The sequence below is a fragment of the Pleurodeles waltl genome, chromosome 5, assembly GCF_031143425.1.
Source record: "Pleurodeles waltl isolate 20211129_DDA chromosome 5, aPleWal1.hap1.20221129, whole genome shotgun sequence".
Taxonomy (NCBI): domain Eukaryota; kingdom Metazoa; phylum Chordata; class Amphibia; order Caudata; family Salamandridae; genus Pleurodeles; species Pleurodeles waltl.
Window position 1 is genome coordinate 124,150,482 of NC_090444.1, and position 19,413 is coordinate 124,169,894.

Sequence of the window (19,413 nt, forward strand, 5' to 3'; positions counted from 1 at the left end):
ACAAAAGGCAAGCTCTAAATCAAGGCCATGGAGAGTTCTTCACAAGAAGGAAGGCAACACAAAGTCCAGTTTTTGACCTCTAGCACAGGCAGAAGGAGCAACTGCAGGATAGCTCCACAAAGCACAGTCACTGGCAGGGCAGCTCTTCTTCCTCAGCTCTTCTCCAGGCAGAGGTTCCTCTTGGTTTCCAGAAGTGTTCTAAAGTCTGTGGTTTTGGGTGCCCTTCTTATACCCATTTTGCCCTTTGAAGTAGGCTTACTCCAAAGGAAAGTCTCTCTTGTTTGTGAAATCCTGCCTTGCCAAGGCCAGGCCCCAGGCACACACCAGGGGGTTGGAGACTGCACTGAGTGAGGGCAGGCACAGCCCTTTCAGGTGTGAGTGACCACTCCTACCCCCCCTCCTAGCACAGATGGCTCATCAGGAAATGCCGACTACACCGAGCCCCGTTTGTGTCACTGTCTAGTGCAGAGGTCTTCAAACTGGGGGGCGGGCCCCCCTAGGGGGGCCTGAAGTGATCCCAGGGGGGGCCCCAGACTCTGGCCAAAATAAATATTATACAGATAACAGGCCTTTGTTTTAAGCAGAGGCATGTTATTTCAGTTTTAAAAAGGTAACAGTACTTAACTGCAATGTTTAAATAGGTTTAGACATATTTAAACATTGCCATGTTCATAAAATAGTTGTGAAAAATTCTAAGGGGGCCCAGTGATTTTTATTTTTCAACTGGGGGGGCGCGGCATTAAAAAGTTTGGAGACCTCTGGTCTAGTGTGAGGTGCAACCAGCCCAACTGTCAAACTAACCCAGACACAGAATCCACAAACAGGCAGTCACAGAAATGGGTTAAGCAAGAAAAGGCCCACTTTCTAAAAGTGGCATTTTCAAACACACAGTCTTAAAATCAACTTTACTAAAAGATGTATTTTTAAATTGTGAGCTCAGAGACCCCAAACTCCATGTCTATCCGCTCCCAAAGGGAATCTACACTTTAATCATATTTAAAGGTAGCCCCCATGTTAACCTATGAGAGGGACAGGCCTTGCAACAGTGAAAAACGAATTTAGCAGTATTTCACTGTCAGGACATATAAAACACATTACTATATGTCCTACCTTAACCATACACTGCACCCTGCCCTTGGGGCTACCTAGGGCCTACCTTAGGGGTGTCTGACATATAAGAAAAGGGAAGCTTTAGGCCTGGCAAGTGGGTACACTTGCCAAGTTGAATTTACAGTTTAAAACTGCACATACAGACACTGCAGTGGCAGGTCTGAGACATGATTACAGACTTACTAATGTGGGTGGCACAACCGGTGCTCAAGGCCCACTAGCAGCATTTTATTTACAGGCCCTGGGCACCTCTAGTGCACTGTACTAGGGACTTACTAGTAAATCAAATATGCCAATCATGGATGAACCAATTACATACACATTTTTTATAGGAGCACTTGCACTTTAGCACTGGTTAGAAGTGGTAAAGTGCCCAGAGTAACAAAAACAGCAAAAACAGAGTCCAGCACACATCAACAACCTGGGAAACAGAGGCAAAAAGTTAAGGGAGACCACGCCAAGGATGAAAAGTCCATTTCTCAAAGCAATCTCACCTGCTGCATTGAATCTACACCTGCTGCAGGAATAATGCTGTGGTTTAGATACTCCAACTAATCAGATAATATACATTTTAGTAGGCTTCCCATCATAATTATAATATAAAGATAGCCAGAACCAAATTGATCCTCATGAGGGTGCAAAAAAAAAAAATAATAATAATTCTGGATTCTTAAATTAAATAGTGTGCGAAAGTTAAAATGGGGCACTTAATGGATTACACTGTAGTGCTAAAACAGACAAATGTGCAGTGTGTCAGGCCATGAACAGCATTTCAGGAATCTGCAAACCTCAGCTTTGAATGGCCAAGTCTAAGAACATTACACCGGTGGGGTAACCAAGGTGTAAACCTGGGCCCACCACTGTTCCATCAAGGAGATTGCTACACATTCAGGACCATCCAATGTGGATTATTTTTCAGCATTGTCTAGTTCAACATTTTAACACACAATGGTACAAAAGATGGATCCACTGGTTATAAAAAACAAAACAAATGCATTGGTTTGCTAAAAAAGATTACGATACAGTTCTCATCAATCCCTTCAACATGATTTTCTATTTGTGATTTTGTTGTGCATGCTAGAAGAGAAAAAACACTCCATTAACCCCGTCCTTTCTACCTCCCAGTGAAAAATAGTTAATGTATGAGATATAGAATGTTGTATTTAGAAGAAAGCAAGCCAGCAGAATATCACTTACAACTGAGATGCAGATAATAAGAGATACACTTTCATGAGTATAGGTGGTCTTCAGATGGGGGTGGTTCTTGGGTTCACTGCGTTGCACCTTTGGAATCATCTCTTTTGAGTAAGAGAACAGCCTTTCAAACCATTAAGTACATTTTCATATATTATGTGCGTTTCACTAAGAAGTACTTTAGGATATAAGACCTTAAAATATGCATGTTTGCATTATTTGAAACCCAAGAGAGCCCCCTTGAAATAACTGTTACCTGGAGTATCCAATCTGTCTTGTCAACATGAACTTGCATGCACGGTCCCCACCCTATTTGAATTACGTTCCAGCATTTTCCCGCTACAGTGCATCAAAAGCGCTTGTTTTTTTCAAACCTGCCACTTCTTCACATGAAATATAACAGAACTGTCTAATAAATAGTAGGAAAGCCAGCAGCTTTAATGTCCTATTGACTGCTGACAGAATCTGCGCATGGTCCTTCCTGCATGGGTTCCAGTTCGGCAGTGGTCGTACCTGTACTGGCCGACTGTAACAAGCAAGGGAGCTGCCATGGCTTACTGCAACGGCCACAATAAAAGTTGAGTTCCGGTGTGAAGAACATTTTAAGAGTTAAAGTATACAGCAGGAAACAGGCAGGAAGCATCAACATTGTTGATGACGGGCCTGCCTGAGCAGAGTTAGCAGGGTCAGCAAAACAAGGAGGGGCAGACTAATGAGGGGCCCGCTTCACTGGGCAGAAGCTGCACTAACCCTTGCATACACTGGTGCCCTCTGGCCCACCATACCTTGCCTTGCTCACTCACAGGCCTTTGGAGAGTCCATCTGTACCAAGGCTGTTGCAAAGAAGTATGTGCGTGTTTTTATTTTCTTTTCAAAAAGAGTTATCTCAAATAACTATAGCTCGTGCCCTAAGGGAACTATAACCTGCGCCCCCTACAATGCACAGTTTTTTCATCAAACTTTTACTGCAAATATTACAATGATATCAATTATATTATCAAAGATGCCATGAGTGACGTAATTTGTGGGGCAATTTTCAGTGTATGTCGAGGGCGCAAGTGACAGTTACCTTAGGGCACGAGTGATAGTTACTTGAGATAACTCTTTTTGAAAGAAAAGAAAAAAAAAACGCACACATACTTCTTTGCAAGTGAATTTCTATGGTTTTGTACGTTTAAAATGTTAGCCTAACTATAATGTCCCTGTAACCTTTGGTTTTTCAAGTGAATTTCTATGGTTTTTTAATTCTATTTCCTAACTATAACGTCCCTGTAACCTTTGTTTTTTTCAGTGACTTTCGATGATTTTTGTTAACATATAGTAGTTTTCATTACTATACGTTGATCCAACCACCCAACTAAAGCAGGAAATGCCCACAGATACACCCACACTAGAGCTCTTAACCTTTAGTGTGCACATCTGAGACTTTAACCACTAGGCCAGAGATGACTCCTTGAGGGTAAAAAGACTTCAATATTACAGCACTACGAATGTTTAACAACGAACACTCTAGAAAATAAACAGACATGCTGCCAAAGAATACTAGAATTTGAACCTTCAGCCTACTGAGTGACAGCACAAGCCCTTGACCATTAGGCCAGAAGTGAGTCTGTTCTGCTCCGCATCCAAATGCAACTAACATTGGGACCAAACATCTTGCTAGTCTGACTCTTTGAAGTCATTGTATGAAGAGACCGCTCTTCCATTCCTTTGTGGGATGAGAGGGAGAGAAAGAGGGAGAGGAAGAGAGAAAAAGAGGACTGCAAGAGGCTCAAGGCCCTGCAGTCCTAGCTGGCTCCCTGCGTCCTGCAGAAGCCGGCATTGTCCCCAGAAGCAAGGAGCTGCTTTAGATAGCAGTTCCCTGCTTTTGGGAGCAATGTTATGACCTATTTCCCTAAACGTGTATTTGTGTGCAGGGAAACAGATGAAAACTTCACTTTCTGTAAGTGAGAGCTGTTTGGCAGCTCTGACTTGGTGGGAGTTGTCAATACTCCTGTCAGGTCAGTGCAAACAGCTATGTCCCGGGGGTGGGCACCCCGGGACATAGCAGGGGCCAGCCCTGGTGGGAGGCAGTCCTCAAGGCCATCAATGGCTCCTTGAGGGGGGCCACGCAGCCCACGTCGAATGTAAATAGTCCCAGGGAGGTGGTAGTCCCCAGGTACCCGGGGTCTGCAATGGACCCCTATCTTTTTCAAAATTAGCTCCAGGGAGGGGCTGCAGGGGGACTGCTAGGCCATCCCACATTAGATTTAAAAGATGTGCCCCAGTGAGGGGGGGGCGGTACCCAGGGCTGGGGGGGAGGGGTGAGGGTTGGGAATAAGGGTGGGGGAGGGGTGGGCTTCAACCATGCAGTTGCTGAAGGGGGCTGACCAAGGGCACCTGTGTATTATTTGTATTTATTATTATACAGTAATTACAATCTGGAAATACGGCTTAGGCTGTCTCTTACACAAGACTTACAAATCGGTCAGTTCTATACTTTTAACCTCTTTTGCTACAGGAGCAAGAAGGCCTGTTTACAAAACAGCTCACTCGCCCTTTTCTGGGAAACCCGAGCACACCCTCGAATGACTCTGGAACAGATATAAAACAGTGGATTGCATTCAGTTTCAGTACACAACGCTTATGTGGATTTATCCAGACAGTTGTCTTACCTTAGGCTGGCTCCTGCGACCAGGAAGTGCACAAGTGATGAGCAAAGAAAAAGAGAAGGAAAAAAAAAAAAAGAAATGCGTTACCAAAGATGTACCCCCACATTATCACAGCCACAGAATAAACCATTGTCATTGAGGCACGGTGTACACCTTTTTTTTGCAGACATGTTAAAAAATAATGACCAGTGATATCGCTGATTATGTAAATAAGGGTGTAATTAATGTCTGCTTTCCTCATTGCCTGGAGTCTTATCACTTTTCTGACTTTTAGTCACTTAAAATTTGTTTGATATATTTTTATTGCTCGATTCTTAAAAACACATGAATTAAATCCGCAATTCCAGTCCCCAAAAAAACTAATCCATGTGCTTTGTTTTTTTTTTTAAATCTGAGATTAGTGCTGGTTTAAAAGGCTACATTTAAAAGAAAGGTATCACTCATCGATGGAGCAACTGAAGTCTGTATTGAGACTAACAAGGTCCATGGCACCTAATGTAAACAAAGAAAGTGGGCCAAATCCCTTCTGGCTGGGGACAAAAAGACAACCATTACTGGGGTGCAATGGGCCTCTTACCACCGGCCCTGATGTCAATGCACCTACTGCACGAATAACAGGCACACCCCTAAAAAATGTAAAAACTCCCGGGGGCTGGGCTATATGTGTAGAATCCTTTCCCCATACTTCTCTGGCAAATCTTTCTTCTCAGACATTATCACTGCCAGAACCTACACATCCTGGAAGAATTAAACACCTGCCTTCACAGAATAGAACTACATGGCACCACATTTCTCTTATCTAGCCTTGAAGCCCTGGACCTCAATCAACTAGTCACACGCCCACCTCACTTCTCCAGGGCATACGCTTGAGGAATTCATAAGCCTTAAAGGGTTGATGTCAGTGATATGAAATTTCTCCACTTGGACCTATGACCCACATCAACTTAAACCTTTATAGCACAAAATCTCTTCTCCTGCCCCTTACGCAAATTCACATTGACCAGACCATGTGAAAAATTTTAATTGTACACTTTTCATAAAGACCTACTGGAATGCTAGACCCTCTGATGACAGGGAATAAATTCCACTAACAGCTCTGGGAGAGATTAAATAGACAACATTAACATAATTAGACCCACAGAAATACAATGGGCCCAAGACATCATAGTACTCCAAGTGCATTTTAGATGTTCCAAGCCAAACTAAAAAGTGCTACAAAATCATCCCCATTAATGCAAATAAAACTGTGGGAACTACTAGAGCTTAGCAATTCGAAGGCTGTTCATTGGATTAAAAAAAAACAATAGCCTGTACTCTCTCTTCCAATCAACAACATTCAGTGACACCTCCAGCACACTTATCCCTAGCCCAAAGCTATTCAACCAAAACTCTGGACATTAAACATACTCTGAATAAAAGATACCATTGAACTGGTGAAGTCACAATACCCCCAAATGAACGACACCCATCCCGCCCAAACATGTCTAAAAACATCCTCCTTACATCACCTGCTCTCAACCTGGCCATAGCGAGGATTAACTGAGCTTTCTAAACAGAAGTGTTCTGTAACAAACTATAAAGCTGATAACATAAGCCAATATTCAAGCACCAAATGCACATTGACCCTGATGCTGCTAACTACAGGCCAATTTGACACGGACCATTACAAAAACACTTCTTTGGAAATGCAGACTTCACAAAAATCTCTCATTTCTTCCACCAAAACAACCTTCTCTCAGACCAACAGACTGGTTTCCACCAAATTGCAGTCAACTAATTGGCACTAACTGCAATCTGGGAAGACCTCAAGAGTATAGCAGATTCCAAAGACATCAACATTTGACACCGTGAATAAGCAGCTCTTGCTCCGGAGGCTCAGTGACTGGGGGTCAAAGGCACCATTCTCAACTGTTTTAAGAGTTAGATCAAAGAAGGTGTCCAAATTGTTATACTTGCTGTATTGTGCACCCCATCATGTACTAACCGGGATGGAATTGTGCAAGGGTCAGCAATCAACATATTGATATTTCATGTATATCTGTACACATTCCCAGAAATCATTGATACTTTCAAGCATTCTCGCTACAACTACGCCAATGACATTCATATCAACCTAAAGGTGGAAAAACCATCAGAACTGGACAAATCAGGATCTAGCCTTAAAGTTTCAGGTCAAGAGACGCTTGGAAACCGCAGAATCATAAAAAAGGAGATACTTGCGGAGTGTGGCAGAAACATGATCACACCAGAGTAATGCCTATGGAATTCACACCACTCCAAACATCTAGATACAATTCAAGAAGTCAGTAGGTATCATGAACTCCATCCTGTCTCTCCAGCTACAGATATAACTAGGGACTAAAAGTGCATTCTTCACCATAGGAGTCCTAACACAGGACTCCTATGTCACCTGGGAAACTCTTACTGGGCTTTGGCATCTACAACCCTTGTAATGCCATGCAATGAATGAGCTACCAGGGCATGTGATTAACAAATCAAATGCAATCCAGATTGATGCAGCAAGACAAGTGCTAAACCCAGGCAGGTGGGACCACATCGGCCTTGCAAAAAAGGCATTTCACAGTCCACCGTAGTGATTGAATGGAAAATCCTTTTGTGGAGACCTAGAAATTTAGCCCATGGTTCCTGAAAAAAATAAGAATAATCAGCAGCTACCTTGAGTTTAAAAGGTCCATAAGGATCTGGATGCTCCCAGAAACCTAAGATTATAACTACTAAGTTCAGAAGAACCATCAGACAGTACATGCATGCGGCTATCCTATCTCGCACTCCTCCCATTATACTGGGTTGAGACATGACTCCGCTCTATGTGCTTAGATACTGCAACACTCGACATTCCCTTAACGCCCATTTCTAAACCCTGATGCAACTTCACCCAGCATGCAGTTTAATGTTGTAACAACATTTCAATCATGCACACTAAGGGGTGCCCAGAAACCCATGGCAAATCAAAAACACTGCGCAACCTCACCGGAGGTACTAAGTGCTGCACAAATGATACGCATGGCCAAGCTACTTAGCTAACCACAAGAAGGCGCTTTGGCCCTCGAAGACGTTAGAAAGCGGTATACAAACCCAAAATACAATGTAACATAATTTTCCAGCAGAGTAAATGGGGATTTCTCACTTTTATTTACAAGTCATTAAAGCTGGTCCACATAACCTGGCTATTCAAAGCACTTCAACTGCTTGAAACTGAAATGCCAAATTAGCACAAAACAAGCGAGTCATTTTTAATCCCCTTTGATATTTCTTTGGTTTAAAACCTATTTTCAAATTAGCGCTGCTCTGGTGCACAGCATTGCTCTGGAATGGTGCTACAACTTTTAAACCAAAATGGTGGGTGCTCCACAGAAAATATTTTGAATATCCACATCTGTCTGCTGTGTCTCTGCCTGGGGGAGGGGTGCAGTGTGCGAGCGATCAGGTGGAAGCCTTTATTTATACACAACAATGTGGACATGCGCATCAATGTGCGGAGCAGAGCGTGGGACTTTTGGTATTTTTTCAATTGTAGGAGAGTCATTGATTAACAGCAAAGATCAGTGTAAGAAGTAGAACAAATGTGGAGATTTATGAGAAAATATGCTTTCAGACCAGGAAGGCAGCAGTGAACTTGGGGGAACACTGAGGATGCAATGCTCCAGAGTCCTGGGCTTTTCTTTTACAATTCATAGTTTTCAGGTTTTTAGTTCGGTTGGATCCGCTGAAGCAAACCAGGTCTACAACTACTATTAGAAGTAGCAAACGTGATGTCAGTGCAGGGCACTGGGGAGGGAAATGTCACTTTGTCCAGGACAGTGACAACCTTGAAACAGACCTGCGTTTTCTGTCCTAGATAACAATGGACAAAGTGTTCTTGACAAATGCACCATCACAGAAGAGGGTGCACCTCCAAGTACTGAAAGCACAGTAACCCCTTTGACACCAATGGAGACACATCCATGACATCTCCACAAACAACAAGAACACACAGGCCAGACCCTGGAGTTTGACACCAACCTAGGCAAGCAGCTGGGAGTCTCTAGTGCATGATGGGAATTTTTTTCTGACAGATACTGCTCAAATATGCATTTTAAGGGCAGCAGGTGGATCTGTAGAGAAAACTGTCGTTTCCTGATTCCGCGGCTAAACTAACACAAAGTTCATGCAGAGGGTGTGGCAACAGGACAAACTTTGTCATAAAAAAACACACTACATGTTTTTTTAAAGAATCACTCGGGACTTTCTCTTCAGAGTCGCAGCAAGAATTAAAAAGACATAATAGGGGAAAGAAAATGTTATTTTACAATACACAAAGTATAGTCTTACATCAAAGTTTATTTTTTCATTTGTACCTGATGTATTTATTAAATGATTTCATATAACAGCTGTACGTGCATTCCAGAAGAGAAGAGAGACAGCAACAGGTTTGGTGACAGCTGATAATAAAAGCAGCAACTAGTTGTCCAGTGGTAGTCTACCAGCGGTAACACTTCACCTATGCCAGTGCCTGTCACTATCTCCAATACAAATGTTTAATTCTACAGTTCTGAATCGGCAGGCTGCATTCTGCATCAAAAGGCCTCCTCTATATTCCCAAAACCCTGCACGAAAAGCTCCCTCTTCCTTTCTTTCAAATGACCCTCTCCTTGCTTCCCATCTTCTCTTTGAGCACACCCTAATTTGGTGCTGTAGCACAGGAAACCAACAATCCCCTGTACTGAGATCAAGGGTACCAATAACTTCAAAGTAAACAAGACAACACAATCAAGTTCACAAACCAATTCAGACAAATAGAGAAATCGATTTAGAACCTTTAAGGCAAAGCACCTGAAAAGAAGTAAAGCACAGTTTGCGGTCGACCAGGACCTGGATGCAATTTCTGGGCTATTAAAAAGGAAGGGAAGTTGGATAAACCAAGCAGATTTTCCTAATCAATAGTTTAATGTTTATACTTAGCCTACAACTACTGGGAAAGCTTATTCTGCTTAATCTTGCAGCCACTAGTTCTTCAGGGCAGGCTTCTGGACACCATGTTTTTCTCTATTGAGGTCTCTTGCTGTGCCTAGGCCTCATAGTCAGCTGGGCCCTCTTGGAGATAACAAGTCCTTCTGCTTTTTGGGTCCCTGAAGCAGATACACAAGAAGCCAACCACTTGACTCTTGGAGAGCAGTTTCACTACTTGGGCGTCCAGCAAGATTGAGGAGGCCCAGGGTCCTTGAGTGAGTCCTTGAGTGAGTCCTCTCGCCCTAACCGGAGGTAGAAGCCAGGATTCCTCGTTCAGCAGGACTTTCTTCAGACAGAGTCTTCCCAGATATAAGAATGTTCTGAGGAGGTGGCAGAAGGACCAGATCTGTCTGTCTTGTGCTCTAGCCAGTGATCGGAGGAATTGTACCTCCCAAACTTAATTTGTTCACGGTAATCCCCCCTCATATGAAGATGGTGGGACCTAGCTGCCGCTAAGGTGGCCTTCTTTGGCACTCCCCTTCCTGATGAGGTCAAAACTGCTTTCCCTCCTATTATGGTTTGAGCCTAACTGAAGAAGTCATCCTTGGTATCTCCAAATCAAAAGAGGCATTGTTATGGCTGACCTTTGTTCTGCCAGCTATTCCCGTTCACTCCCAGATAGCTAACCCCCGGCAAGTGGTCAGCAGTTAACACTCATTTGCTATTTCTGAGCCCAGAGGCCTGGTCTTTGACTGGGAGATGTGGTTCAAAGATGTGTATTCAAGCTCTGAAGGTGTACCCGGTGACTGACTGGGGATGTGTTTTCCAGGAGGGGACTGGGAATGAATAGGCAAAGCCCTCTGTCCCCCCACAACCCCAGTATTTCAAAGTCAAAAGCGGCAGCCCAAAAGCTACCATTTGTTTCGCAACTGTTATTAGCTACTCCCAAATTGCTAATCCCTGCTAAAATGCCCGCATTTTACACCTATTGGCCATTTTTGGGCCGAAAGAAAGCAATTGCTTCTGAGCTAGAGCTGTTAACGTTCCCAGCCAAAGATGCGTATTCCAGGTTTAGAGGTGAAATAGGTGTCAGGAATGGTTTTAGGCCAGTATAGGCTCCAGCACCCTCCAGTATTTATTTATTTATTTTTACAAAGTTACTATACTGCTCAAGTTATCAAAACTCTGATTTTGCCATTAAGTCTGATTTGAAAAACAAAGCAGGGAATAACTTTGAAGCATTTTACACCACTTTGTTAAGACCATGTGGAAAATAAAGATCTCAATCCCACCAAGGGCTACTAGCGAAAAGTCTAGTCAGGCCTACACAATGGCATATCTTTGAAGTTTTATTTCACTCTGAAGGCATACTAACCACAGTAAGTATATAATGTGCCATATTTTTATATTAGCACCCAGCCCTGTGGGCTTAGAAACCACTCTTTAGGTGAGAGCTATGAATATATACAAATAGATGTATCCTAGATGTTATTTTCTCCTGTCATGTGTCATTGCAATGCAATTTAACTGTAGCCTAGACAGAGCACATTATAGATTGTGTATATATATACATACATATATATATATATACACACACAAAGCAGCCCACATCTAACACTTACCTTTCCATGTCACAGGTGCACATTAAGCAACACTTACAATTTACTAATAGGGAGATTAAATATACAAAATAAAGAGTTCCAATGTACAGCATGTTTTAGGAGAGAAGAATGGGCACTTTAATACTGTTTAGCAGTGACAAAGTGCATGCACTCCTAAAGCCAGCAAACATGAGTTCCAGAAAAGGGCAAACCAGCTGGGGTAACTAAGCAGAAAATGTGGGTTTTCTACAATCACGATTTACATCATCAGCAGGATAAAAACACACACGCCAGGCTCCTGTCAGTAACACTACGCGCTGCACTGAGGCTCAGTCACTGAGGGTCGGATGCACACAGCCATGTTATGATCACAAACCTTGTGATTTGCAAAATAACAGGATTTTCACCGCTAAATTCTCATGTGTCTAAACCCCATCCGAATTGCAATTAGAAAGAGGCATCCCTTCCTAATTCGGATTCTAAGTAATATTCCTGCCTAATTAATATTCATTGAGCAGGTCATTCTGCAGGCCTCTGTGCGTGGACATTTTGTGATGCAACCCATTAGTACACTTAAGACTGGTCGCAAAAAGTAGGTGCACAGTTTGCAACCACTTTCTGCCCCAAACACCTTTCCCTACACCGACCACACCACGCTGGTGTAATTTGAGAAATATTTGCAAATCCTCAAAAGCCTACTGTAAATGCACAATCACTAGGCATGTTGCTGATGATGGGGTAGTTGGTATGGTGCTCTTCCCTGGGGTATTATCCATTTTCACACAGATCCAGCATCACTTCTTGCCACGGTGCCAATGAGCCCAATGCACCATTGATCAGGCACCAGCCTATAGTTTGGCCAGAAAGTCTGCACGCGCCCTGGTCGAAATCCCGTGGGATTAGCCAGTGCAAACAGCAATCTCTGAAACAATGACAAAGTGTTGGCCTGGGCTTGGCCGGGCTTCCTGCCAGTATCTGCCGGATCACACAGCACTTAAACTTCATCGTGCACTATCCCTGCGGCCTGGTGGCTTCAGCGATCGGTGTTCTCTGCATGTTTTTTTAATGTTCCCTTTGTCTGTACTTTTGCAGCACGGTTACAGCTCTTAAAGAATAGAACGATTCTGCCCAGGGTAGGAAAATGGAAGTCGGTGACTCAAGCATATCCCGAAAGGGGACTCGAAAAATCCTGGGTGCGGGCCAAGTTTCGTGTTAAATGCTGTGTAGATGAATATCTTCATCAACAATCCAGTACAATCTTTGTGACTCATTGTGCATGTGTTTGTTTCATCAGCAGGACTTCTAAAAACAAATTACGCACATTCCCAAAATAAAGCTCTCATACTCAAACGTTTAGAAGTAGGGAGCCTGAAATAGTGTAATTTTTCTTATTAAATTTCGGAAGGTCCATGGAAATTTCTCAAAATTATAATTTTGTAGCGATATGAGGGTTTCTTTGTTATCTCATGTACTTTTTTTTATTCAAGCATGCAGCGAGTGTAAAAAAATAAAATTAAAAAAAAAAAAAAAAAGTCTCACAAGGTTCAAACAGGAACCTTGGTCAAACAGGGAGGCATTTTCTGTGTGTCCCGGTCTTTAAGTAAGTAAGAAGTTTACTGTATGGTTAATCAAACTCTTAACAAGTGGAGGTCATTCCAAATAAAAAAGTACAATAACTCATTCATATCGAATTGACTAAAAACGACATAAATTCAGGATAGTTATACAAAATATGATTTGAAACTGGAAAGGCAAAATGCTGTGCGAAAATGGTCAGCATACGACTTTCATTAACGGAGGAAACAAGTGCAAACGAGGCAAGTCAAGTGAGCAAAATATTGTACTTTAAAGTGAAGCGTACCAAAAAAATCTCTATTATAGCCACTATCCAACAGTCACTTAACTGCTCTAAAAAGACCACCGAGAAGGCACATAAGTTCAAAACCATTAGGCAGAGTATACATTTTAAAGCAGAAAAAGAAAATAAGAGATTGACCAAGAATAAGAGTGCAAATCGTCACTGTGTAGTTTTTTTTCTAATAAAACAGAGAACAAGTGCAAATCGAGGCAGATTCAAGGGAGCATAATCTCATACGCTAAAGTGACGTGTAAAAAAAAAAAAAAAAAAATCTCTATAATAGCCACTATCCAACAGCCACTTAACTGCTCTACAAAAAAAAGAAAGACCATAAAAATGAGTTTAAGGTCTTTCCAAAATCTAGGCAACCTTAATACTATCGTTCAACAGTTTTCGCAAATTGATGAGTGAACTTTCCAAAGTTGGCAAGATCCGATGGTTCTTTCAAGGTACAGACTAAATTCCTGGCTTGTGCATAGGATCTCACACCATAACTTAAAAAGAGAGGTTCCAGCAAAGTGCAACGTGCATTCCTCCATGCCGGCCAGCAGCAGAGTAGATAGTTAAACGATGCAGTTTTATAACCGCATAGCCTGCAATTGGTGCTCATGGAAAGGAAGAGCCATTTTGGATTAATCTCTTTAATCTTAAGGGACCATCGACCTAGCAGCCATAATTTGTGACGAGTAGGCTTTCCCAGTCACACACTAAGTACGGATGGGGGTGTGTGACATAAGGTGACGCCACAGCCGCTACCACCGGCGTGCTTTTCAATTTGGCCCGGTGGTCTCTACAGTTTGTGTTTTTTAACATGAGGCGTGCACTCGCTTTAACAAAAAAAAGTTACAAGAAATCATGCAAGGCGTACTTTTCGGAATTTTGTGCCACACAAAAATCTGAAATTTCACTAATTTGATGTGGTATTTAAAATTTCACAAAAGCCTAATAAACAGGCTATTCAGGACGTCACTGCAATCCTTCTTAGTAGCACGTCATGGCTGGGAGAGATGATGTCTTAGGGGTTTTAAAACTGTCTCTTTCCTGGGGAAAACCATAACTTTGCTCTCGAACTATTTTAGTGGTAATGTCCGACTGCAATGGTTTCCTCGAATACATTTCACAAACATCCCTACCTTCCATATCCCCGCTCATTAACTCTTATGTCTTCTCTCCCTTAAGTCAATCCCGCCTCCATTTTCCTACTTGTGCTTCTTCCCCCAAGAGATATTTCCGATCTATTTCATTTCCACTGGAAACTTACGGTCATGGTGCATTTTTTTTTCTAAGACCTTTATTAAATCTTCCAGGTGAAATACTGATATCTTTACATGCATTTTACTGAAACATAACCTGTTCTGGAAGTAGGCACCGAATACCGTGAACTCAAATGAACTTCCAAGGTTTTTTTTCCAGTTACAAGCCTCCCCTGAAAAACTCCTGAAGGGACTTTCTTGCATGTTTTTTTTTTTTTTTTTTAAAGATAGAACATGTTTATTCTACGCATATTCAGTATTAAAACTTATTATATAAAATATACAAAAGTCTAAAAAGCATGATGTTTTGTACGGTTAAGATATAAAAGTTTCACTGCTCTCATGTTATGTCCCCGGGGCAAGAATTGAACTCTGTCTGGACAAGAGACCACATGGGCCTTGCCCTGGAGAGTATCCCCTCGCTCCCATTAAGGGCAAGAATGCAATAATAATTTCTATGCTCAGTGAGCGTTGAGGATGCGCACTCCCAATCAGCAAGACGACCCCATTCGATCTAAGCCACAGCTGTGTCACCACCCCTTAAAAAAAAAAAAAAAAAAAAGCACAGAAGCATGGAAGACTACTCCTTCACTGTAAAAGAGGCAGACGGTTAAAAAAAACTTTTCTTATTAAATGTAGCACTCTCGTTTACTTCAGAAATACTCCCCAACGCCTTCCTTGGCAACGCAAAGCAACAATTAATGAACTCTAGGCTAGGCCCACTCTGTCCATCTAAAACAAACATGTAAACGTAAGGAAAGCACGAGCGAGAAAACTGGTCAAGCGAACGAACAAGAGACCATAACTATCCTCCAAAGAGAAGGCATGTATACCATACCACACTTTAAAGATTTCACACAGTATGTTTGATGGTAAATGCATTAAAAAAATTGGCACAGACACCACCAAGGGCCATAACACTGACTGCTGGGATGTGAGGCAGTGAGCTCCCTCCCTCCTTTTTGTTCCTTCTTTGATTTTGCAACCACTAAGCACACACTGAGTCTAACTCAGCTAAACTAAGCCAAGGTACCACATTTCATACCTGTGATCACTTAACCAGGTGTTGATATAATGTAAAGATGCTGTGGCTGCAACTGTCTTCAACGCGTCCCCCACAGTGCCAATTAATCACTCAACTCAAACACCACGTCAGTCAGTCGCCTATGCTCCTATGCACAAGGCTCAGCAAAAAAGGGTCCGTAGCTTCGCAATGCGAGGCTCCCCTCACAGTACAACATACGCCACACACACTAAACACTCCTAACCGCAACGGAACACGTTAGACAGTCCACCAACATTGCTACGTGTACAACACCAATATCACATAGCTCATAACAGATTCCATCCTAGACAACAACCTAACAGACCCCATACTATCACCCCTAAAGGAGCCAGCAAAACACTATGATGAGACCTTGCACCCACAAACATGCACTGCCTGGCATCAAAGGCCAGTGATAGACAACCATGGAACCAAATTAAAAGCAAAGTCCTATTAGACAAAAACAAACACTAGAAAGGCTCCATGCAAGGTCACACATTAAACCAAGAGTTACCATCGCTGAACTCCAACTACAACATACCCATCATTACACTTAACCAATGTAATCAAAACCTGGGTAAAAAAAACTCAAGATGAAGTAGTATAAGGCCACTCAAAAGGCAAGAATGTGTTATGCTAATAACCTATCAACACAGAAGGTAAATATGCAAAAGCTTTAGGCTGCTGATGAGAAGGCGAGGTCAGTTCTATTCAAACAACTCTGAGTGACAAGCCTCCATGTGAGACTGCGAGCCAACAGCGTGGGATGGTATCGCAGTGGAACCGCGATGAGCCGCCTGCCCTTGGAGCAGAGCTTTTCCCCACCTTTGCTTTATTTTCCCAAGCAACGTGGCTGCTCATCAGTACATCTTAATGGACAGTGGTTGCATTTGCATCCAAGAGTCCTGCGGGGTCTGATCTCTTTCTGAACTCTTGACCCACGGGTAGATGATCTATTGCCAGTTAGTGCACCTTACTTCATTGCATGATCTAAGACTAATCCTATAAATCACGTTTTCCTATTTTCTCTATTTTACAGCTTTTTATTGGCATTCTTAATGACCACCCCCACCGAGAGGCTCTTCATTTACCTCTCAGTTGTGTGGTCTAGACAGTATCTCATGCAAAGCTTCTTAAATTCAAATGACCTGGTCTGCTGTTTACGTATGGCTTGCTGATCAATGCTCCCAATGTCATGGTCTCCGGCCACAGCCCAAAGGCACACCTGCTTCAAACCAGCCCACAGATGCCCTGGTGATTTAGGTATGGGTCACCCATTGCTCTGGTCTACTGCCCGTGAAGGATCTACCAAAAAACAGATTCTGACCCATATTATTGTTCGCCTGTCTTGGGTCTGCTACATGACCATGCAATTTTTGTCTTCTTCTCACAGAGCAGACTGTATCAACTATCTTTAGGCGGCACCTTAGACATTCAACATTCTCCAAATCTTGGGTGTGGGGAACCCTACAACCCTCTGACATCTGCAAGAATTTGCAAAAGCTTGGAATGAGCCGTGGTTTGTCTGTTTACATCTGGAGTCACTATAACATGACTGTAGAAGACAGATTATGTGGCAGGGGCTCCTGCGCGAGCATGCGTTAAAGGCGTCAACCAATGTAGAGGAAGTACAGTCCTCTTCTTCCCCAGGCCCGCATTACTAACAATCACCAACAACAGGTGCTCAAGAATGTTGCTTAGTTTGTTGACATTTCCTGGGGTCTTGAGCACTAATGTGACATCATGCACTGACTGGCCCCTTAAAATTATTAAGGTAAGACATTCATTACCAGAAATTCTAAAAGGTGGTTCCTGCAATGGACTTCCGCTATAGACTGAACCAGATGCACGGATGAGGTGGCAGGCCTGTAATCCATTTAAGGTACAAAAGAAGTGGCTGATTCCTGGATGCTAATACTGTGATGGACCATGCAGACTGGGTGAGCGATGAAACTGGGTGTTATGAACTGTTGCACTGGTATTATCTTCCACTTCTCTAACCCTGGCAAGCCCAAAGTGCACCTTCTAACATTCTCAATCCAGGGTATTGTTCCAGAGATAAACTGATGCCCTTTTCTATTTCTCTTACTTGAGATACAGAGCAAGTCCAGTTCCAGGGAGCAGAGGTGCACATGTACTGCACCAAGAGCCTCCCAGGCAGGGGATGCTGCACACAGCTGTCACTCGTTCTATTTCATTACAAACCAATCTTAAGTGAATCTCTGACAGCCAGAGCCACAAGCGAAAGAATGGCAATTCCTGGTGTGGGGAAAAAAACTCTTCGAGTCTGTTTTTTATTTTGCCGATTGATAAGGGTCTTTCTTGCATCTAAACTGAAACCTCACACCTCTGACGCAAAGGCAGAGAGCTCGTGTGACCGCAGAGTCCGCATGACTTCCTCTGCTCAAACGAAGTCCCTTTAAAGTCTGGTGAACTTTAGAAATATTCACATCTGCTTTACGGTAAGTTTTGTACTTGGTACCAGATGTTACTTACGAAGGTTCAGCCTCTTTCCCTACTCAGTGAAAAATACATGTGCAGCCAAGTGCAAAGTTCGCTTACCTAAAAGAGGCCGCTAACAGAGGAAGCTCGGGTTACTTTCAGCCGCTTGGAAGTGAAACACTGAACTCACCCAGACATCACAGAGTCAAAGGATACTACAACAAGTCAAATAAAACAAAACAAGCACTTGCAATGCAATAGGTCTCGCATATTTCGAACCAGTTAATTGTCATTTTGACAACAGCGCCCACTAGCACAAACAGAAGAAAACAAGAGTCGAAACTGAGAAAAGACGACTTAACAAAATAAAAGAAAGTTAGCTTTAAAAAATGAAACTTTGCAATTTAGTTTGTTCTGCTGGGCACGTTTTTGCCAGTCACTAGTCTGTCTGCGGGGCACTGAAAGTTAAAGTGAACAAAATAGTGCCTCGATCATGTCGGGAGCAGCAGTCGGCATTAATTAAGTTGAAATTAATTGATGCTTGATACCTGCTCCACACAGAGGAAGGGGAATGATGCCAGACATGCCTTGATGAATTACGAGGCTGCAAGAAGAGTGCCGCGCAAACCAACAAATGGTGAGCGACAGGCGGGCTCCAAGCCCTTTACAGGACACAACAGCGTCTCGCATGTGAGACGCATGAACTCGCAGGCTCGACCCTAAAAAACGGCACAGTGGGCAACTTTTGCAGATCCCTAGGAAGGGCCCGAACTCAACAAATCCAATGAAAGAGCCTGACTATGCAACACATACTTCAAGGGCTAGCATCTTTGTGCAAGCAGGTATAAAAACAAATTAGAAAACAAAAAATGGCAGGGGCTGGCTTATCTGGTGGCACTTTGGATAGTTCACACTCATTCTTGTAATTTGCTTTGCAGCTTATACAACATGCCCCTGTGTCTCATTGGGAGCCTGATGACAATGACGTTAACATTAATCAGCAAGTGCCATAAACAATGATCCGAGCTGCTCCACCTAGTGGTTAGTTTGGACCAATGGGAGGAGTTTGTGTGGTAAGGGCAATTACAAGTCGACTCCCTTCATTACTGTGTATCTGCTGAACGCGGGAGAGTGTTCAGACACAAATAGAATCCCCAAGTGCTCAGACTGCTGGAGGATGTTCTATGTTTAAAAGCCAGTGCAAAGCCATTAGTGATGTCTGCCCCTTCCATAACCAGGTTCACGGTCTTAGCTCCACTCATACAGTACATTCTTCTTTCCTTCAATAAATCTCCTGCTTAAGGCGCAC

General features: G+C 42.9%; 1 protein-coding gene across 2 annotated transcripts in view; it reads right to left on the reverse strand.

The window, feature by feature from the left end:
• Nucleotides 1-19,413, reverse strand: part of KIF13B (kinesin family member 13B) — a 537,272-nt gene that overhangs the window by 375,117 nt on the left and 142,742 nt on the right. For both annotated transcript variants that reach the window (XM_069233796.1, XM_069233797.1), the window contains exon 3: nucleotides 4,959-4,971. In XM_069233796.1, coding sequence (XP_069089897.1) covers nucleotides 4,959-4,971 — 13 coding nt within the window. The remainder of the gene's footprint in view (nucleotides 1-4,958; nucleotides 4,972-19,413) is intronic.